The 23431-nt window shown below is 46.6% G+C and overlaps 1 protein-coding gene and 1 non-coding gene across 2 annotated transcripts; one reads left to right on the top strand and one right to left on the bottom strand.

The window, feature by feature from the left end:
- Positions 1–786: 786 nt before the first annotated feature.
- On the bottom strand, positions 787–2097 carry PCNP (PEST proteolytic signal containing nuclear protein). Its single transcript, XM_069652703.1, has one exon. The coding sequence runs from the start codon at positions 2066–2068 to the stop codon at positions 1523–1525; it is 546 nt and encodes a 181-aa protein (XP_069508804.1). The 5' UTR covers positions 2069–2097; the 3' UTR covers positions 787–1522.
- Positions 2098–2644: 547 nt separating this feature from the next.
- Positions 2645–2717, top strand: TRNAR-CCU (transfer RNA arginine (anticodon CCU)). The gene has a single exon. It is a non-coding gene; the product is annotated as a tRNA-Arg (tRNA).
- Positions 2718–23431: the final 20714 nt, after the last annotated feature.

The raw sequence follows: 23431 nt of genomic DNA, 5'->3' as shown, positions 1-23431 counted from the left end.
CGGAGAAGGATCATAAACTCATTGCAAAACAAAAAAAATGTCAAACTGCCGAACCTTTTTCTCCACATTTCACTGCAAGTATGTAAGGGGGTGTTAAAGTAATAAATAAAGGTATCGGGAATAGGGGCGGGGTCTCCCCCGCATATACTTGCAATGAAATAGAAAAAAGAAAAATAGTCATCCTCGTAGTAGAACTCCCCGCCCCCTCGCAGTGATCACATAGATCCATTAGGAGCAAGCAGCCATTCAACACTTAGCAGGGGCTACCTATGGAGAGCAGACACCTAAATGGCATGACGCAAACTAGAATTAGGCCCATTACAAAAGACCAACATGCAATTACATATGACCAACACGCATGTAAGATATTTATATTTGAATGATACCAGTCAGTGAGCGTGTTAAAAGTAGTTTCTTGAAGGAGTTGGTGTCGTGCTACCTAGTCTTCTAGGCTACAAGAAGCTTAATTTCTCCGATCTTCCAGGCTATGGCACGAAATTCCCTTTAACCTGTACCTACAGCACATGCAGTGTAATCTCCCTTTGCTAATGTACAAAAAGCAGCGCAACTGTTCGCAATTTATGATTCGCATTTCGACAAGCTGCCGCCACCATCCTTCCTGGGTGTTCCCCGACACCTAAGCCAACCCCTTCTTGTACATCGCTCTGGTATTGTCGATTTATAAAGCGCTATGACAAAACGAGTGCTTCGACGCTTTGAAAATCGCAAAATATATATCCAGGTACCGTGAGCAAATAATATTCAAGCATGTAATCAGTGCATCACTTAACAGGTGAAAAGACATTTTTATTATATGCATATCTCTATATATAGTGCAGCACGTGTCTGGCGATGACGAGCTCAGAGTGCCACCACTCAAATGTTCTGCAACGCAGCTTCAAAAGACAAAAAAGCAGCCCAAACGTTGGACATCGGAACCAAGTGTTTTACTCCGCACAAGATGGTGAACACGAAATCGGGCTGAACATAGCACGGCGTGGGCCGCGGCAGATCGACCCTATGGAGGGCATGTTGTGTATTTTGTTATGATGCGCTACGGGTGAAACATGTTGGTAGTAGCGCCCGATGCTTTAAGGCGACCCTGACGAGTATCCCTCCTTCCAATGCAGTGCTGCATGCGGGGCTCCGAGATAGCCATACGTACCCATGGTTGGCACGTTAACAGACAAGACTTGAAGCAAGGAGGGCACGCTTTCAAAAGATGGGTTCACCTGCTCCGACGGGCAGTAATGTGTCTCTCTCCTTTCGGCTGTCTTATTAGTTACACTGAACATGTTCAATATCATCACACACTACAAAATGTGTAAACCGAATTTGAATGCAAAAAAAAATAAATGATACAATTGAATGTTGGGTTTACGACTCCCTTGTAAAAACAAAGCCATACGTTCCTTTGAAGACGTTTAGAATCACAAACGAAAAGAAAAATGTTCTTTTAAAAATATGTGCTTGCCCCCAACAAAGCCCCCAGCCACCCACACCTAGTCGCCAATTCGAAGAACTAGTCATCTTTGTGCTGGCGGCGATGCTCGCCAGGGCGCGCTTTTATGTTCCGCTCCCACAACTTCTGGTTGTCGGAAAATCCATGTTTGCCCTTGTTGAAAGAATTTGGTCCTGCAGACGTCGGCGTATCTCTTCCAATGTTCTTCATGCGCATTTTAGCCTCCGGCGGCATTTCTTCGGGTTCGCTGTCATCTTCATTGAACACGGATGCCACCGTACGTACTTTTGGGACAGCTGGGGCAACTTCCTTCGCCTTGGTAGTTGCAAGTTTGATGGAGATTCCGGGTGGGGGCTTCGCCGTCTGGGGCTTGGCTGCCTGGCCCTTCGCCGTTTGACCACTCACGCCAAATCCAAGCTTGGAGATTTTGGCTGCGGCAGGCGGAGCGCTGTCCTCTTCCGTTTCGTCCACCGAACGCTTCTCTGCGTTTCTCTTTGAATTTTCTCCCCCATTGCTGGAAGAATCATCCTTGGTTGTTGAAGCGCTTTCCGCCTTATCTTCAGCTTCTCTTTTGTCCCAGCGGCTCCGGCCTCCGCTGTCCGCCATTTTACTTCTGAGAAATGCTGTTTAGCGCCGCGCCGGTGTATGACGCCAGGCTCCGCCCATTCTTTCCCCCCTTTTGACAAAGTGCCTGATCCAATATGGCCGGTCAGCTGCAACCATTATAAATCGAAATCGGCACACACACCATTTGATGTCTAGGATTAGATTTCACTTCGTGTTCTGAAATGGCTGTCGATCGTGCGGTTTCTAACGCGGATCATGCTTTATGTTTATCATTTATGGCAAATGAGCCCCCACTCAAAAAGACGGTCACGGTGGCTCAACATAGTCTCTTACATTTTATTTTCCATTTCTTCCACCAAAGGGTCAGAAAATGCCGCTGTTGCATGCACGTTTTGGCGTCTCACACAGTACGCATGCGCATCGACGTGCTCCTATGGCTTTAGTACTTTCATCATATACTAATGTTGCTATTGCTGCGTTGGTTTTATCATTTTTTGTAAATTAAAGTGATGTACCTTGGACAAAGAAAACTATCACAACATTTGACAACAGTACATTACAGGTATGGTCAGAGTAGTGCTCAAATAGGGCTTAGACATCTTGCTCTGTAAGAAAGCCCCAGTGGCCTAATGGATAAGGCACTGGCCTCCTAAGCCAGGGATTGTGGGTTCGAGTCCCATCTGGGGTGATTCCTTTTTTTCCTTCAAATGTTTTAATTTTTTTTTAATGTAAACTTATCATAGAGTAGACATGTTTTTTTGCCGTTTACTTTTGCTGATCGAAGCAAGATGCAATTGAATAACATTTTTTTAAAAATAGTTTTATTTCCTAAAGCATAATAATGCACAAACAAATAATTTCGTAAAATACAAACCATCTAAAGGCTGATAAAGACCAGGTCATGCTGCTACGTAAATATTTCGTATATCTGAATGTTATGCGACTGAGTTGTGAAACACGCAGCAGGTGCATCAGCATAACCACACTGCGACGTGTGCTTAGTCAGGGGGTGAAGGGGCCAGCTAGTCCCAGCACAGCAAGCACTGACACACAGAGGTCAGTTGGTTTCACTACACTGAATCCAGCATAAAGGACATGTGCCACTTTAGTTGCCACCAAGCAGGGCCACAGCCACCCTTATAAAATGCTAGCCCTCCCACTGGCCCGCCTGCCAGTTATGTGTTTGTTTTGGTGTGTCACCTGTGGGCACCCCGTCTCACAAGATCGCGTGACCATGATCTCGCGAGATCAGATGAGCGGGAAGCGCACAAAAGACAGGAAGGGCTCAGAACCCGCCGTCAGAGGCTGCAGCAGGCAGTCAGTCCGGTGCACCTCTTGTCTGAGCATCAGACATTCGTTGGGCCTGCCTACAGAGGCCCCCAGTTAGCCATAGAGAGTCATTCCAAGGCTGAGGGCAGCCTCCTAGGTGCTCTGGCTGCTACATTGTGTGGAAGCTAACACACATTACTCTGCAGTAAACTGCATGAACTGGACAGCCACAACGGTGATTACTTGCACTGACCCTGCTCTGGACTTGTTATACCCCAGTTGCCCCCCCTACAAGCGGTTTCTCAATAAGCACCCTTCCAAACGCAACCAGTGTCGTGTCATTTGTCGAGGCCACCACATAATTGGCGACGAGGAACGTCGTACTCCACAGGCTCAAATTTTATACCAGGAAGCAACAGGGGAGTGAGCCCGTAGACGACTACATCACCAGGATGAGGGAGCTTGCAGCACATAGCTCTCAACCATTTGTGTCACAAAGGCGGGTGAAAACACCCGATTTTGTTTTTGGCGGGTGAGAGGCCCATTGAAATGAATGGGCATGCAGGAGGCTTGGCGGGTGAGTCAGCTGTTTAGAAGGCGGGTGACACCCGCCAAAAGCGTGTGAGTTGTGAGCTATGGCGGCATTGTGTGGGTTCGGCAACAATGTCAAGCAGTCATCTGCGACATGCTGGTCGTCCACACAAATTCCAGAATGTTCCAAGACAAATTTATACAGAAGAGGCTGACCTAGATAAAGCAATACAGATCGCCAGACCCGAAGAAGAAACCTCCAGCAGGCGCAAAGAAGTCGTAGAACCATCACTCGTTCCTGAACTGACTGCCCTACAGTGGAGAGGCCGAAGGGACAGGCAGCCCTTCGACACCGCCAGGGAAAAGGGTCCCAAACAGAGGGCAGCATTGAAGTGCTATAGATGTACCAGCACCAAGCACATAGCGAATGATCGGGACTGTCCTGCCAGAAATAAAGAATGCTCCAAATACACGTGGTGGGAAAAGGCTGTCACACACGTCGACGGCGACAGAGATTCAAGTGACGACGACGACCCACAAGACAAGCCCATGGTGATCATGGTCAACGCACCCCGATCAAGGAGAGAGAAACCCCACTGCATCGTGAAAGTGGACGGCATGCAGACGTGGTTCATGGCAGACTCAGGGTCAGCCCTCACCATCCTCCCCATCCAGACGTACAAAGATATGATGGGATGCAGCCAAGTCGGAATCAGGACCACCAAGCAGAAGCCGACAGTCTTTGGAGGGGCTACAGTGGATTTACTAGGCTATTTCAAAGCCAAAATTGAATTCAAAGACAGGTCTACCACCACAAAAGTATATTTCTCGTCCCAGGCCCCAGCCGTGTTGGGATGGAACGACCAACATAAGCTGAGCATACGACTAGAACCCAGTACCCTCAATCAGGTTCTGCTGGTCTCCTCAGGAGGAGCGCTGGGTCTTAAAGAAGCATTTCCCGGCTTGTTCTCTGAAACGCCTAGAAGAATAAAAAACTATGTGCACAAGATTCGCCTCAAACCAAATGCCATTCTCGTAAAGCACAAAGTCAGTCCGTTGTCTGTGACAGCTAGGTCAGCACTCGAAGCTCAACTCCAGAAGATGGTCAAAGAAGGCACCATAGAGACAGTGGAGTCCTCCGAATGGCTGAGCCCGGTGGTACTTATCAAGAAAAGGTCATCCAACGAGCTGAGAGTCTGCATTGACCAACGCAGTTTGAACTTGGAAGTGGTCACAGACAGCTTTCCACTTCCCAGCATCAATGAAATAGTGCTCATGATGAAGGAAGCAACCATGTTTTCAAGGCTGGACATGCAAGATGCATACCATCATATAAGCCTGCATAAGTCCAGTCTCCCTTCCTCGGGTTCACTTTGCCAATTGTTGCAAACCAGTTCCCTGTGGACACCCCTCCACCGGGTTCACTCCTGTCAACACAATGTTCATGGGACTTCAGATTTTGTCCCCACTTGTTATTATCCCTCTGCCGGGTTCACTCCTGTCAATACAATGTTCATGGGACCTCAGATTTCATCCCCTCTTGTTAGCATCCCTCCACCGGGTTCACTCTTGCCAACACAATGTTCATGTACTTTTCATATAATGGGGGATTCGGTTCCCTCAGTTTCCCATTCATCTGCCGGTCAAAGACTTTTGATTGTACAGAGGATTTGACAAGATGCCCGTATGACCACTTTGACCCCCTTTCCCCTTTTCCTAAGGCCTTCTGGTTACTGTAGTTCAATAGCAGGGTACTCGCCTAGCATTTCTCAAGTGAACACCCAAGTGGTGTTTGATTCTGTTATGTTTGTTTTCCCCTTTTCTTATATCAACAGTTCTTTGTTCATTCATAGTTCTATTGGCCACTTGTTAATTTTGTTCAACACAGTTTGGTTTCTTTATTGGCTCTCCCCTCGACTCACTGGCTGTGATGAACTGTTTTGCTTTCCTGTTTGTAGAGTCATGGCCGGTACCATTGGGCCATGCGTCTCTCATCGGCTTGGCTGTCAGCGGAGGAGGCACCCGGGTACCGTTGACATCTGCTGCAACACACGCTGGCTATTGTTCGTGGTATTACAATTCCTTCTCTTGAGACTTCACGGGTCTCTTTCGATAAGGGCAAGGTCACTTCTCCCCTTGGTATCCTCTTGACTTGCGCCGTATTTATCCTTCTCTTGAATTGCTGTGCTGAGTTAGCTCTCACATCGTGCAGTCTGCCTTGCCCGTAGTGTGCTGTCACGCTCCACCTTTAATCCCTGTGGAGAAGGGAAAGGGCTATCAGTTGTCTGTGATTCTGATCTATTGCCTGACTTTGCCTGACCCTTGTATTGGGACATGTCAGGTAAACAGCTCTAGTGTTAGTCCTTTGTCTTTTGTGTTGTGCAAAAGTGTTCGTGTCAGAAAAGGGGGTGGCAGTGTCTTGGAATATCCTACGTGGTAGGATGGGGAAAATGTATTCAAAGAAGGGGGATACAGCGTCTCACCCTTCAGTGTCCCACTCCCCAAGGAACCCCCATCCAGGTGATCCTCCCGCACTGGTCCACCCCCAGGAACTGGATCCACAAGGGATGACTGTGTCCTGGACACCTGGATGACAGATCCCCGGGGACTAGGCAGGGGGGCACCTTCAGGTTTATCACATGCCCTTCCCCTATGCGGGGTGGATATATCTGTTCTTTGTCCATGTTTCATTTGTTCGGACCTGAAAGAGAACAGGGATGAGAGACATCCACGAACTCTCGCATATCCCATTGTTTGGTGTAAGTTGGTTTGTGTAGAGGTCTAGAGCTTTTATTGGTCTTTCTACAGAAGCCTACAAATTGGGTTTCAAGAGTTACTGTTGGTTTAATAAATATTGCATTCTCCCAGTCCCATGTTGGAGAACTTTGAGAGTAATAGTCTGCTTGCCAGCTACTTTGGGGTGGAAAATCTCTGAATGGAGGTGGATTTTCCTGTAAGAGACTTGAAAAGGTAGGGAAGTCTCGTCCCAGGATAACTTCTTCGGGGAGCCCATGAATTATGCCTGTGAATATTTCATAAGATTCACTCCAGATGTTAATGTGTACAGGTATTTTGGGGTATATCTTGTTGCCACCATTTACACAGGTGATTATAACCAGGGCAGTATTTTCTAGGTCCTTGGCTGAATCTAAATCGGCTTGGATAGCAGTTTGCTTACTACCCGAGTTGATCAAGGCCTTTACTGGTCTTCCGTTTATCCAAGCCTTCTCGTATATAAACTCTGTAGAGGTCTGGCATAAACAGAGACTAAAGGTTTCTAATTCCTCCTTGGGTTCATCCCATTCCTCTCCCTTTAGGCAACCTATTTCCATAGGTTCATCCCTTAAGTTCTTTGAGCAATATCGAGCCACATGTCCTATTTCTCTATAGAAAAAACAAATAGGAGGAGATGGTCTCCTCCCTTTTACTTCCCCCTTTTTACTTTACTTGTTGGCTCTGGTGTCAATTCTTTTAATGTCTACTGTTTCTCGTGGCTACCCTTCTTTATTGCGGTATGATCCCCCGGGTCTCTCTATTCCCTGATGTGGAGGTTGATGGATCGGCCTATGATTCTTCCATTCCTTCCAACGATGGTTCGAATGGAAGTGTTTCGCTGCATCTGAGTGTTTTTGCGCAGTTTCGATGGCCGTGGCCAGGGTAGGCCGATTTAACTGTAGCACAGCTTTTTGTAGAAAAGGGGGTAAGGAGTTTATAAACTGCTCCAGGGTGATCATTTCCGTTAGCTCATCTAGAGAATTGCCATTGATCCATAGGGCTACAATATTTTTAACCTGTTCCTCCATTTCTAAGGGGGGGGTTCTCCTAGATTTAATTTTATAGACCTTAATTCTGGTCGATAAAAATTGCTGGTTTGCCCCACTCTTTTCAATAGCCCCTCTTTGATGGATAGAAAGGTGGCCCCTTGAGCCAGATTCAGTAGTTGGTATGGGGTTTGTAGTTCACCTTGGAATAGAGGGCCCAAATAACATCTTTTAAGGTTCCCTTCCCACCCCAGTTGCATTGCTCGATGTTTGTGGCTCGAAAAAAGTTTCCTAAGTGTTTGCCGTCCAAATACAGTTGAAGCACCCCCTGTGGCAGTAGGGGTCTTGCTTGTAACTCAGTTAGTTTAGCCAAATTTTCTTGCAGCCTAACCTCTGCTTGTATCTGATGGGCCGCTAATTGGGCAATGACGTTGGCTAGATCCGCCATTTATTCTGGGGAGTAAGGGTCCCTTCTGTGGATGGTTCGGAATCCGAAAGAAAGAAAGTCTCAATCCTGTCGGATAGAGTTTCGGAATCTTGGACTCTGAATCTGCCGAAGGAACGGACTTCAATAAGTTAATCTCCAAACCTGATGGCTCTGCTACAAATGATGACAATGTACCGAAAGAAAGGTTCACAGGGATGAAGGCTTAGGGCGCTAGGTCTAACAAAAGAAAAAACATGCCAAAACTAGCAATAATAATATCAACCCATACATCCTTGCGACAAGCGAGGAAAATGAAAGCTGAGACACCCTTCTTCCCACTGAGGACCACCAGGAGCAGACAATGACTGTTCCTCCACCGGATCTTCGAGGAGGGGATGTCCTGCCCCCCACCCGGGTACTGCCTTCCCCAGGCTCCGCACCTAGTCATGCGTTGTCCCAGCGCATCAACTATTCAGGGTTCTTCCATGGGGACGGTCTATTCAACCATATATACTTGTAACGCTCAGCTGGTATCCACGGGGACGTCACTCAGCCTGTTCTGACCTCTTACGACCTCGAACCCTTCCCTGGAGTCTACTCAACTGGAGACAGGACCTGAAACACAGGATTGGTAGAGTTTAACTCCCTATTGTCTCTGTGTGCTTGAACCCCTTCTTCCCCTGTGAAAACAGAAACAAAATATCGAGGCTGAGTACCCCAAAAGTAAATACACCGAACACGGGTTACAAAGGAACATACAAAGTACTTTATTCTCTACTGAATTCAATTACAAAAACAGTGCAAAGTCAGATAGCTATCGGCCCTCAGTACAACACAACAAACTCCAGCGTAGTTCAGTGTGTTCAGCGAGAGACGCTGTACATTAGAATGCATTCGCCTTTTATACATTTTGTGGGCACTATGTCCAGCCCCACTTCGGGTTAATATTCCACTTTATACATCACCAATTCTAGGGTTCGTTGCCGAATCCCAAATAACCGCATCTAACTAGTTTGTTTTTAATACATGTAACAATAAGCGTATGCATTATCTGTGTATTCTAAAGTTTCGCATTGCAGGTCTTCTTAAACATTAATACAATGTAGTAAAACAGATGTTCTTTGTTCAACATGTAAATACATTATCATAATATATACTCATGGATTGGTTTAATTGCACGAGTAATCTTTTTACACATAGGTCAACGTAGGACGAGGTCTCAGTTCATGACCTCAACAAGTAGCCTGCAGGCAGATTACACATTAGCTATGTACAGAGGTCAAGACGGCCATGTTGTATTTTGCAATAACACCGTCCACCATTTTAGCTCACAGGGTGACTTTTCCACACAAATCCTAAAATGGCGGTTTGACCTAAAATGGAGACCTACATGGATTAAAGGTCAGGACCTTGCAACGCAGATTTTCTCGCAAGCGACTTTCAAGCAGCTTGGCGTAGGCCAATATTAAATCTATTTTCCACAATAGAAGGCACGATATATTTTCTATTCCGACAAACCCTCCTTTTGGCCTATGCCAAGTGCTAAAAACTCCTTTGGGTCTACTTGAGAATAATTCCATGCATCAGTATCCATATACCCTGAATCATTATCTGAAATATCTATTGCCATTAGGTCTTTTACTAATATCTCTTTTAACACATATTCTTTGGATGTCTTATCTGAGGCATACACCTTAGGTCCTATTGAATCTACAGCAACAAAGGAACAACATAATTCCTAAAATAGTTAATAAGACCGAAAGTACCTTCCAACCCCAAGATCGCAAGAAGTCCCAGAACCAAGCGCTGAGATCCCAATTTCCCTCGGGAACGTGCACTTCGGAACTAAGAATGTGCAGATTCTGTATTGCCTTGTAGATAGTTGGGGATGAATCCGGTGCTAAAACACAGCAAGCGGACCCCACTAATTTGCATACTCCACCACGCTCAGCTAAAATGACATCTAATGCCGTACGATTTTGGAGTGCTACTAATCTTATTGCTTTCTGCTCTAATGTCATATTGTAGTGTATATCCGTGGTCCGGTTGATGGTTCTCTCCAGTACTCTCGCTAGTCTCCTGATATCCTCAGAATTCACTATATGCCCCCAAAATGGCACAATTGATTTCACTATATCTCCCAAAACTTGTGCTGGGGTGTCACCATTCTCGTCCCGTCGTGGACGAGCTTTTGAAATTTCTATAGTACTTGCTATGAACACCCCAGGTAACAGGATCCCTAAATAACAGGTTCCCTGCCAATCCCTGGGCAACCATAGAAACGCTACATTACCGCAAACAAAATAGACAGGTTCGCCTAAATACAACGGTCTGTCTTCCCCAGTCAAATTTGCAACGTTGGCACAACCTTTAAAAACTCCCATTGACCGAGAGCCATTCCTCTGTATGCAGAAAGAAACTGAATCAGGGCTATGGTTAACAGTGCAAGAAGGAGGCATGGCATCCTTATTGCCTATCGGAGCCATTTTAAAGGAAATCAAAGATTGAAAGGGACGAGACAGTCTATCAGAAGGCCTAATAGGAGCAACATTCGGTTTACTCCTATTTGCAAAAAGAGAGCATCCCAGGGAAATCCAAACACGTTTCTCAAAACTATTCAAATTGGTGCCATCAAAGTTCCCTGAGACACTATCATTCCATCGGCCAAAAAACAGTGCTCTAAGAGAAGCATAGCAAGCAGTTGTCAACTGTAAAGGATGAATATACCAACCTAGCCCCTTATCCCCGTGTTGCGGTAAATGTGAACAGACCCAGCAATTGGACCTATTAAAAATGGCATGTCTAGCGTTCATAATAAGTAGCAGTGTATTATTATGATACCTTTATCTGTGCTGGGAATCTCTAGGGGACAAAGTATGCAAATGCACAAAAGGTGTATGGACAGTGGGTACATTTTTAGTCGGTAGCGAAAACTCTAAAGGATAAGCTTCTTCTAAATACCAGAGGCCTACAACAGTGCATATTATAAAACCAAATATTATTACAAAAATACAGCAATATGTTTTCGGGGCCCAGGCATTTTGTCCATCGTCCCGGTTGGTCACCCCCTTATTTACAAGTCCAATACGAGCGGCGGCGGTAGCAGGCATTGCAGTCTTCAAAATGGAAACCCCAATGTTTGTTGCTGGCGACCCCCCCGGTCGCGCGATTTCTGTGTCCTTCCAAAACCCTAGCCATCAGAATCCCCTTTCTCAAATTTGGGCAAAAGTAAGCCCTCGATGACTCTTTTCCTTCTTTGTATGCACAGCCGAACCGTGCCGTATGTATGTCTATTTTCTCGGACGCAAGTGATATCTGGCTGTTCCTGGTACTGATTGATCCGGAAACAATGTGTCGTCACTTCCCGTTGGAAGCAACGTATCAGGAACAGATGAAGAGGCTCAATTTAAAACAGCCGTTTGCATGTGCAAAATTTGTGGAGAGTGTGGAAACAAAATGGCAGCTTCCCCAAGCCTCTCAGGCTTAGATATATTCTCTGACACACTCTCAGTGCTGCTTACTACTTTGGGATCATCAGTTGCAGTATCAGCGAGGGGTTCTGCTTCTTCTGTAACGTGTGGCACAGGGTGAGGAAGTTTCTTGATGTGTGACGCGTGGATCCATTTCTTTCGGCCAGCTACCCGCACTGCTGTTTGGATGACCAACAGGACCTGGAATGGCCCACGCCAGCGAGGCGTGAGGCAGGAGGTGCACTCAAATGATTTAATGAGCACCCAGCTCCCCGGTCGTATGCCGTGGCCTGGGCCTTTGTACCGCACAGGTTAGGCCTCTCGTACCTGGTGGTAAATCAAATACAGGTTTTTAGTCAATTGGCTACAATAATCTGAAAGTAGTACATTTTCAATATTTCTCAAATTTCGACATTTTGGCAAATTCCAGATATTGGCAGGTCTCCCCATTACCATCTCAAATGGAGAGAGCCCAGTCTTAGTTTGAGGGGTTGTATGCATAGCTAGTAACACAATCGGTAAGACGTCCGGCCATTTTAGTTTGGTGCCGGCACACGTCTTAGCAAGCTTGTTCTTGATGATACCGTTGTGTCTTTTTACTAGTCCGGCGCTCTGAGGATGTCTGGCCGAATGGAACCATTTGTCAATTCGTAACGCTGTACATATCTGTAGGATTACAGCGGCGACAAAGTGTGGACCATTGTCCGACCAGATAACTCTCGGCAACCCGAACCGGGGAAAGTACTCCTTTAACATAGTTTTCGCAGTGGTCATAGCTGTAGCATCTTTAACAGGGAAAGCCTCAACCCACTTACTAAAGGCACAAATGACTATCAATACATATTTTAAATTGTTGCATCACTCCCTTTCAATGAAATCAAAGTGAATTACTTCAAATGGGACAGAGGGTGGCCCAAAACTTCCCCTTTCCCACATTATGTTGTAAGCAAATCATACAATTCTGGACGTAGTGCTGAGAAATTTTTGAAATGTTGTCGTTTACCCAAACTTTTTCTAACATTTTCGTCATCTGTTGGGCACACACATGCGTAGGACCGTGTGCTATTACAACCATCATCATCACGTAAGCATCGGGAAGTAACCATTTTCCATCCACCGTGTCCACCCAACACCCATCATCATCAAGTTTTCTCAAGCCCTCAGCCCACCTCTTAGCTTCTTCTACTGTGGCATCGGCTTGGATATCCCGTACAGACCCCACGCCCTCATCCATCAAATTAGCATTTTCAGTCTCTCTGGAAACATATATCTCCGTAAAGAGATCAGTGGCAGTTTGTCTAGCTATTTGATCAGCGAAAACATTCCCTTTTCCAATGTTATCTACAATCTTGTGATGTGCTGCACATTTTACAACTGCTAACTGAGTAGGGAGCGCAAGTGCTGACAGTAGTTGCACTATTAGGGTGCCATGTTGGACCTTGGTGCCATGCGAGGTTAGGAATCCTCTTTCCGACCAAAGTCTCCCAAAGTTGTGAACCACCCCAAAGGCATACTGACTATCAGTATATATATTTACTACAAGCCCTTCGGAAAGTTCACAAGCTCGGGTTAAAGCTATAATCTCTGCGGCCTGCGCAGAATTATGCGTAATTCTCTTAGTTTCCACAACCGTGCTCAAGGTAGTGATTGCATAAGCGGCTGTGGATGTACCATCCAGAAGTTTAAAGCAGAGCCATCACAAAACAGCTCTCCTTGCGGATTATCCAAAGGGGTATCTTTCAAATCAATCCTGCCCTCTGTTTCTTGTTCGGTCGTATACAAACAATCATGTGAGTCTTCATCGCCGCAAGTAATATCTTGCGGGAAAGGTAGGAGTTCAGCCGGATTAAGACCTCAAAATCTCTTAATTTGAATGTCAGGGGCAAACAAGATCATTCATATCTCATCAACCGTGCGGAAGTGAGGTGTTGCGTTTGAGTTCAGTTCAATAGAACATCTACAGAGTGAGGCGCCATCAGGGTCAAATCATGGCCTAGGACCATTCCCTCACTCTGCTTTACAGACGCAGCAGCAGCAGCAGCGACAGCGCGCAAACATCTTGGCAAAGCGCTTGCTACAGGATCAAGGGCAGAGGAATAGTAACCGCACGGCCTATTCTTCCCTCCATGCTCCTGCATTAATACAGCCAAAGCACATCCATCACATTCATGCACAAACAATACAAAGGCCTTTTCATAGTTTGGTGTGCCCAAAACTGGTGCAGAGCATAATGCAGTCTTAAGCAAGTCAAACGATTGCTGGTGTTCCGAGGTCCATGGCAACGGCAAAGAAATGCCCTTCTTCGTCAAGGCCAACATCGGTTTTATCACTAGTGAAAAATTTGGGATCCACAACCTACAGTAAGAAGCCATACCTATCAAGGCCCTAACTTCTTTCTGCGTATTTGGGACAGACATGCCAGAAATGTGTTTTATTCTTTCAGGTGTCAATCTTCTTCCCTCCTTTGACAGGAGATAGCCTAAATAGGCGTCCTCCTGACAACAATATTGAAATTTCTTAAGCAAAGCTTTGTGACCATGCTTAGCTAGATGAATAAGTAGTAACACAGTGCCCTCCTTACAGGCACTCTCAGAGTCAGCAGCCAGAAGCAAATCGTCAACGTAATGAAGCAAAGTACAGGTAGAGGGCAATTCAAGGGTATCAAGTTGTTCTTTCAAAGCCCTACTATAAATACTAGGACTCTCCTTGTACCCTTGAGGTGCATGAGTAAATGTAAACAAGCGTCCCCCTAAGGTAAACGCGAACAAATATCTACTATCCTTGTGTATAGGAATACTAAATAATGCATTCTTTAGGTCCACAACACTAAAGTAAGTAGCTGTAGCTGGAATCATGGTTAGGAATGTCGTTACATCAGGCACAATTGGAAATTGCAGTGCCACAACTTTATTAATGGCACGTAAATCAATTATAAAACGAAATGGAATTACATTATTGCCTTTCTTGTACACGGGTAAAATCGGACTATTACACAAACTCGCCCTCAACCGAAATCTTATAGTGGGGAATGCGTGGCAGCTCAATTCCATGTTTCAAAACTATCTTAACAGGCTCAATCTGCAAAACACCAACATCATTGTCATCAACAGCCCACAAGTTATCTGGTACATCAATGAATTCTGGAGGCAAAGGTCTAGTCAGAAATTGCGAGGCAGAAGATTGCTGTGTTGAAATCGTCAAGCGCACTCCATCGGAAGAACAATAAATCACTGCATTCAATTCTTTTAACAAATTCAACCCCAGCAAGTTTTCCCCACAATCCGAGGTCAATAGAAAAGCACACTGGTCCGTAAAGGGACCCATAGAAATAGGTACCGGCATAGAGACCGGACAAACAACTGGTGTACCGGAAAACCCTACAGAAACATTGGTTTGCCCTGACAATGGAATGTTTGGAACCCGCGAACGATCAATGGAACACTTCTGTGCTCCAGTATCTATCAAAAACTGATGTTTCCTATTTCCCACTATCATTTCAACGTAGAGACCTTTCTGATTGACGGGAATAGGTGTAGGTTCCAAACCCTGCTTCGGGCAATCCTAACGAAACAGAATATTATCAACGGGAAGCTCTTCAGATAAATATGCAGCGGAAGGATGATCGAATATGTTCCTAGTGTCCGCACTCGCAGTCTGATTGTCCTGTGAAAAAAGCTGTTGAGGGTCCTGTGTAAACTGACCTCTACCAGGGCCCCCTACGCCTGGGCGACCTCTGGATCGCCTAACCATATTATTATTCGACCTCTGTTGAAGGACGGGGCATTGTGCTCGCCAATGACCCTCTCGTCGACAATAAGCACATTGATTAATACTCACAGGACCCAAGGGCACATTCCCCTGTTGGACATACTGACCTCTACCCTGAGAGTTACCCCCTCTGGGGCCTCTGACAATTTGCTGCAATAGCACCTTATTTTTTAAATCACTGTTCCGTTTTTCAATCCTATCTTTTTCATTATTGACACGATTCTCATAGTACTGAGCCATGTGCAGTACTTCTGTCAGGGATGGCACTCTATTAAGAGTGGCACAGGACACCCAGAAAGGGTTTGGGTGGTTGTGCCAAATAAAGTGGACAGACAAGAACACACACAGCGGAAAGGAAAGAGAACGAAGAGTAGGCAAGAGTAGCAAGGGAAAAGATACAGAATGAATACCCTCTTGGGGTGTATGCAGATATAGGAAAAGAGTATTCCACGAACCTTGGAAATACTCTAGCCTTCTGCACAGTTTGCTATAACAGAGGCCCACGCTGTTTGCTCATGACTTGGAACAGCAGCTATGGGTGTCTGTAATGTAGAAACGAGACAAGGGAAGGGGCAGAGGTTGACTGATGGGAACCAACAGTCAAGCGCTGTACAAAAGGATCTACAAACAGTACAAGAGAAGATACTACAGACAAATCCAGGAAAGGAGGTGATAGCAAACTAGCAGAAGGAAATGAAATGAAAGTCGTGTAACAGGATAGGATAGCAGAGGACAGTAAGGAACAAGGTTGAGAGCTCAGAGGAGCAGGAAAGCAATGAGTAAGCCCACAGGAGTAGGACTGTAAGGTAGAACGCCCAGAGGAAAAGGGCTTAGGGCAGCAGAGTACAGCAGACTGCACGGCAAGGATCCCGTAAGGCCGGGCAGTAAGGAGTGAACCCTGAGGGACAGGGCCGCTGAACATAGAAGGTAGCAGAGGACTGTAGAGGGCTGCTAGGCCGAGAACCCAGCGGAAAAGGTAGGTAGTAGGCAGCGGAGCGTGATAAGCTGCAAAGTAGGAAGGCCCAGAAGAAAAGGGCTGTAGGTAGCCAGAGAGAGGTAGGCTGCAGAGCAGGGAGTCCCAGAGGACAAGGGCTAAGGCAGCTGGAGTGAGGCAGGCTGCAGAGCAGGGAGCCCAGAAGACAAGGGCTGAAGGCAGCCGGAGTGAGGCAGGCTGCAGGGCAGGGAGCTCAGAGGACAAGGGCTGAGGCTGGAAAGCAGCAGAGCGTGATCAGCTGCAATGTAGAGGGTCCGCAGGGCAAGGGCGGAGGCTGTTAAGCAGCAGAGCGTGATCAGCTGTAATGTAGAGGGTCCGCAGGGCAAGGGCGGAGGCTGGAAGGCAGCAGAGCGTGATCGGCTGCAATGTGGAGAGCCCGGCAGAGCAAGGGCGGAGGCTGGAGGGCAGCAGAGCGTGATCGGCTGCAATGTGGAGAGCCCGGCAGGGCAAGGGCGGAGACTGGAAGGCAGCAGAGCGTGATCGGCTGCAATGTGGAGAGCCCGGCAGGGCAAGGGCAGAGGCTGGAGGGCAGCAGAGCGTTATCGGCTGCAATGTGGAGAGCCCGGCAGGGCAAGGGCAGAGGCTGGAGGGCAGCAAAGCGTGATCGGCTGCAATGTGGAGAGCCCGGCAGGGCAAGGGCGGAGACTGGAAGGCAGCAGAGCGTGATCGGCTGCAATGTGGAGAGCCCGGCAGGGCAAGGGCAGAGGCTGGAGGGCAGCAGAGCGTGATCAGCTGCAGTGTGAAGAGCCCAGAGGAGCAGGGCTGTGAGGCAGGGAGCCTGGAAGGCTATGGATGGAGGCAGCAGGGTGGAGCAAGCAACAAGGCAGGGTCCAAGCAGGAGTGAAGGTAAGCAGCATACAAGATCCGTAGGAAGATGCAAAAGGTGGAGGAAGGACTTTCAGATGCAAGAGGCTGAGGCACTGGGAACAGCAGCTTTTATACTGCCTAGCCCAGCACAGGGGCAGGCTAATTGGTTGCACCTGGCGAAGCACACCTGCAGGCAATCGGCCACCTCCCTTTCTGTTCCTGGGCTGGTGGAAGCAGGGCAAGTCCCTAGGGCTTCCGGGGGGTGTAGTTCCTTTGATAACCAATAGGAACAGCCAGGAATCGATGCTTGTAGCCAGGTGCATTATGGTATGCGTAGTTTGTTGGAAATAATAATAAAGCACCAAAGTCTCGCAAATGGGAAATAAAGTTCCCAAAGTAAATATAGATGGATCCAAGAGTCTGTTGTAAATAAATGATAAACATATAGTCCAAATTGAGCGTAAATGGATGCGCCCATGGCGCAGGCATGACAACTTCTGATTGCGATTTCGCCTGCCAAGCCCTCTCAGAGGACATAATCTGTGACTGGATGTCAGGCAGCAATCCACGTACAAATTTGTCCACAAATAATCTTTTCCCAGACTCTGTGTCTAAGTCTTGTCCACTGAAATCTGAAAATACCTGTTCGAACCGATTAAAAAACTCGGTAGCACCCTCAGACTTTCCTTGGACACAGGCCGTAAGTTTGTCCCAAATAATTCTTTTTTTGGGAATTATGGTTTTTAATTTAGCAATAATTCTATCAGGCAGAGTTAATATCACCTGTTGTGGTCTTTCGCCAGCTGGCCTTTCCGCATCGAGCCTAGTTAAATTCGCCCATGTATCTCCCAACCCGGGTACATAGTTAATAGTTCTAACTTGTTTCCATAAATCTACAGGCAGGTGTACTGGAAACAATAAATCAATGTCACCTAAGGTGAACACTGAGGATTGCAAAACAGATTCCATCTCTTTATAGAACCCTGTCAGATTCTTCCTAGTATCAGGAATAGGCTGTCTAATGGTGTTCACTTCCTGTCGTGAAAACGGGACGTGAACAAACTGTGATACATAATGTGCGGGAATGTCCACAGCGGCTATACCTTGAGCAGCATTGGCCGCAACCTCAACCTTCGGGACAAATGTCAGAGGAACCTCTCTCATAGGCAACTGAGATGTAGGCAACTCCGAACACTTACTAAGCAACAGAGCCAAGTCGAGCGCTAAAGCAGTCGAAGAAGTGTCAAGTGAAAAAGCTCTTTTATAAATATTCAATAACTCTGTGGGACAACTAATCTTCCTCTTTACACATTCATCCTGCAGGTACTCTACGATTACCTGTATCACTTTCCTCTGCATTTCCAATGTATATTGACTATATGTGTCATATACCTCAACTGGAGTTATCGATATGTCTGAAATCCATCTAATCGCATCTTTCTTACAAATTCGCATTTCCTCCGATATCGGTTTACGACACGGAAGGTACAGTTTCTGTACATACATACTTTCCTCTTCATCATCCTCATTCCGTATCCTTTCTAACTCCTTTCTATACTCAAATAACCTCTCAACATGTTCATTTACCTTCTCCACAGTGTCTCTGGAAAGTACTAAAGTATTTAGATCCCTTAACCCTTGCAGAACATCCGCATTATTCAATCTTCCCCACATTATACATACCTGAAACCCCAAATCTTCAATAAAAACATTTTTCTCAGGATAATTATCCATATTAAAAAGTGTGGAAGAAACACTAGCCTGATCATCCTTCTCCATACAATGCTTAGCCCATGCAATTAACTCACGTTTCTTCTCCGGTGGTACAGTACTGCGAGTGAAAACCTTTGAACCTGCAGCATGATGGATTACAAGCGGCCCAAGACCACTTGGAAGAGGGGGAGCAGGCAAATTCGATGGAGGAGCTATAACTGGTGCGATAAAAAGAGGCGGAGGAGCAGGTGGAGGGACAAAAGCCGGAGGAGTAGGAACAACAGGTTGAGCAGGAAGAGCAGGAATAACAACAGGAAAAGGCACAGCAGCGGGAAGAGGAACATACGGAAGTGGCGCAGAGGCACCAGGCCTTCGTTCATTTAATATTTTCTCAAAAAACTCAGCAGAATCATGAAGATCTTTGGAAGGATAGATTTTCTGAATACCAAGTGAGAAAGCCCTTTCCATATTTTTAACCGATTCAGACTGTTTATCCTGGTCATAAAATAATGCTTTTTCGGCAATTGTTTTATGACGGCGTGCATGTTTCTCTCTACTCTTAAGCTGTTGTAACGCTTCTTTTTTCCAATTGTGCAAAACATCAAATGCTGCAGGTCTAGCCTTTTTCTTTAACAATACTGGCTCCAAATATTCAATGCGAGGGATCTCAAAACTACCATTGATTGGCCACTGAAGTTCGGAGGCATGTCTGGTTTGTCTGTGCCAAATATCATTAAATACTATACTTCCAATGCCATGCTTACAGTACATAGTACATGCCGGCGACCCCTCTTGTGGTGCGGGAGGGCTAAATTCCAAAGATTGTCTATCACTGCGGAATAATGCCCTAAAGCAGGTAGACAATTTCCCAGGCATATCTCAAATTCTTGGTGTTACCTGGTCAATAATTGTGTCTGCAGATACAATGGGCCTGATCACGACCTCGGCGGTAACGCTAACGCTATTAGCGCTGGGGCTATTATCGCGACCGCCATAGCCCCCGGCGCTAATAGCGCGGGATCACGAGTTGGGCGGACTTGGAAGTCCCCATTCCCCATTGAGCCCATTCGGGAATGCCCCCCTCCCCATTGGGCTCAATGGGGAAAATTTGCGCTCTTACCGCCGGCGTATTTCCCGCCGGCGGTAATAGTGCAAATTTTTGGCGGATTTCCCCCCAGCCAAGAGCTGGGGCGAAATCCGCCGAAGCCCTGATTCGGCGGACCCTTAAATCCGGCGGTAATAGCGCTACCGCTGGATTTAAGGGTTACCACCGAGGGCGTGATCAGGCCCAATGCACCAAAATTCAAATTGCCAGGATTAAATTAAGAGTCGGGTCACGACTCACCTGGCCAAACCTAAGGAGGACCGATCGGTACTTCTAAGAATCTTACCTAACTAAGCTTACCTGGTGAATGGTGATTTCGGAAAATCTGCCTGCCTCGATAAGTGGACCCTCGTCAAGATGCCATCTCAGACCACAGGCTAGTCATCCAGGGATCGGATCGTGCAGCGCTGCTGAGGTGTCGCGTCTCATCCAGGGGCCCCTTACTTTTTGTAAACACATAGAACGGACCTGACCGCTCAGAATTGCGCGATGTGCATATTTGGTTTTGGAATGCAAGGAATCTTTAGCATACTGCATATCACACCCCACGCTTACTCTCTCCTTACACCACCATTCAACTAGAACACAGAGATACTATGACACCATTCGGTATAACTGTTCTCATATCAACATCTGCCGCTCACACCCCCAGCCAGGCGTTTCTCCTCAGGCCTAACGCCGCCACACTCGGTCTGGATAATTCCAGCCAGACCGAACACATATCCCTGATCTCTCAACCACCACACCTACCGCTAAGAAGCAGCTACCACATGAATTCCGCACCAGCTGCACACATACCAGTGCGCACACGCACCTTTGGACTCTCTCTAATCTTTTCCACTGACCCGAACTTCGGTTCCCAAGGGCGTTCAACCTACCAGTGCCTTCAGACCATACCAATGGTATATAAGGCGCTATACAAATGCAAAATAACAATAACAATAACACCGTCCGATCCCGGTCTGATAGCGTGTGTCAACCTTCAACAATCCGGCATCAATCTTGAGGGTCCCTATTCGGGCGCCAACTGTGAAAACAGAAACAAAATATTGAGGCTGAGTACCCCAAAAGGAAATACACCGAACACGGGTTACAAAGGAACATACAAAGTACTTTATTCTCTACTGAATTCAATTACAAAAACAGTGCAAAGTCGGATAGCTATCGGCCCTCAGTACAACACAATGAACTCCAGCGTTGTTCAGTGTGTTCAGTGAGAGACGCTGTACATTAGAATGCATTCACCTTTTATACATTTTGTGGGCACTATGTCCAGCCCCACTTCGGGTTAATATTCCACTTTATACATCACCAATTCTAGGGTTCGTTGCCGAATCCCAAATAACCGCATCTAACTGGTTTGTTTTTATTACATGTAACAATAAGCGTATGCATTAACTGTGTATTCTAAAGTTTTGCATTGCAGGTCTTTTTAAACATTAATACAATGTAGTAAAACAGATGTTCTTTGTTCAACATGTAAATACATTATCATAATATATACTCGTGGATTGGTTTCATTGCGCGAGTAATAATTTTACACATAGGTCAACGTAGGACGAGGTCTCAGTTCATGACCTCAACAAGTAGCCTGCAGGCAGATTATACATTAGCGATGTACAGAGGTCAAGACGGCCATGTTGTATTTTGCAATGACATCGTCCACCATTTTAGCTCACAGGGTGACTTTTCCACACAAATCCTAAAATGGCGGTTTGACCTAAAATGGCAACATACATGGATCAAAGGTCAGGACCTTGCAACGCAGATTTTCTCGCAAGCGACTTTCAAGCAGCTTGGCGTAGGCCAATATTAACTATATTTTCCACAATAGGAGGCATGATATATTTTCTATTCCGACACCCCGGGGTCCAACCCATCACTTTGATCCACAGCTCACCTTGTTTTCTTGGAAAGTGTGCTCTCCATCCTGCTTTCAGCACAAGGGCGTGTTGATTGATGCGGGCTCGTAGCTGCGTAGTTACTTCACTGGCAAGAGTCCGACAGGTAAGTATAATGAGTCTTTTGAACAGTTCTCTAACTTCGTTCCTTTCCTTCCTTAGATGATGGCCGGCGTCCGGGGATGGCGACGTGCTGCTGAGATGAGTAGAGAGGGCGATGCGCGATGCAACCCTTTCGTATTTGTATTGAACTGAGTTCTTTTTCTGTGTCTTTTAGGTGCCGTGACGTTTTCAGCGTGGATGCCTGTTATTAAGAAGAAATGCGGTGAGTAAGCGCGGTATGTTGCGCATCTAGATGCTTCCACGCTAACCTGGAGTGTCTTTTCCCTCTTGTAGATGGATGAGAAGTTCCGGAGACAGAGTTCCCCCAGAGCAGCTGGGATTCAGGTAAGCGTTTGAAGCTCGTACAGTCTTTAAAAATAAGCGAAGATTTGCTGAATGCTTACTAATGCATTTTTTCTGTTCATTTCCCTTTTCCTTAGTAAGCGGCATGCCGGGATGGGGAATGACACCGCCGAAGATGCCCGCAGAACAGAAGAAGCGATGAATGATGGGCAGAAGCGCCGCAAGGTAAGGCTGTTTAACAGTGTTCTTGTTCTTGCAGGAGCTGAGCGCAGAAGAAAGATGCAGGCCTACTGGAGACCGATCCGAACACGGTGAGTGTCACGCTGCAGGTGCAGAAAACACAAAGCATGTTCCTCAGCCTGGACGTGGTTTAAATAGTCTCTGGGTATCCCAGGTGTCTCTGGGCTGAACCACACCCAAAAGACTAGACTGCACATGTAGTTCTGGGAACTGAAATATGTGGGGGCATCCATCTTGTCCCCCTCAATGCACTACAAGTCCAATCTCCAATGTTATCCTATGGGAGTGAGTGAGTCTAGTGCCACAAGCGCCAAGTCTGACTCCAAGTGGGTCTTTGGAGGGATGGAGAGGCCCTTGAGGGCCATGTAGGTGATCGTGGCCTCGATCCAGCCTGACATCTTGGAGGGCTGGGGACACGAGGGGCAGGAATCATGACAATACTTCTGACTAGGGCGCCCTCTCATCCTGCAAGGGGGGCTTGCCAGTGGAGCCGATCTTCCTCTGGCCCGTATAGGACTCCCCTGATCTCCTCCTTCTCAGCCGCATCCGACATCAAATGACCCAGGGCTAGCTCTGCTTCTTCTGCTGACTTTATTCGATATTCAATAGTGTCCACTTCAAATTGCAATGCGAATGGGTATTCCCACCGATATCGAAAGTCATTGTCCATAAGCCACTTTGTGAGCGGCCTGCAGTCTCTTTTTCTCGACAGGGTCAGGTTGGACAGGTCCTGACAAATCTGTATGCAGGAGCCATCAAATTCTAGGGCCTGCCGTTGCCGTGTCCATGCCAGGACCTCAGATTTGTCCTTGTACATGGAGAATCTGACAACTACCGATCTCGGGCCATTTCCATAGGGCTTGCCACTTATGTGCGCCCTTTCCAGCTGCACAACTTTCCCTCAGACGTCTTCAAACAAGAGGTTAATCATCACTGGCACCTTTCATTCTACTTGACTAGGCGTTTCTCCATCTTCTTCTTTCAGCTCTTGTATACGAATATTGTTCCTTC

The sequence above is a fragment of the Ambystoma mexicanum genome, chromosome 3p (genome assembly GCF_040938575.1).
Source record: "Ambystoma mexicanum isolate Mex_15411 chromosome 3p, UKY_AmexF1_1, whole genome shotgun sequence".
Lineage (NCBI taxonomy): Eukaryota > Metazoa > Chordata > Amphibia > Caudata > Ambystomatidae > Ambystoma > Ambystoma mexicanum.
The sequence above is the reverse complement of the archived record's forward strand: the minus strand, read 5'-3'. Positions and strand labels throughout refer to the sequence as shown.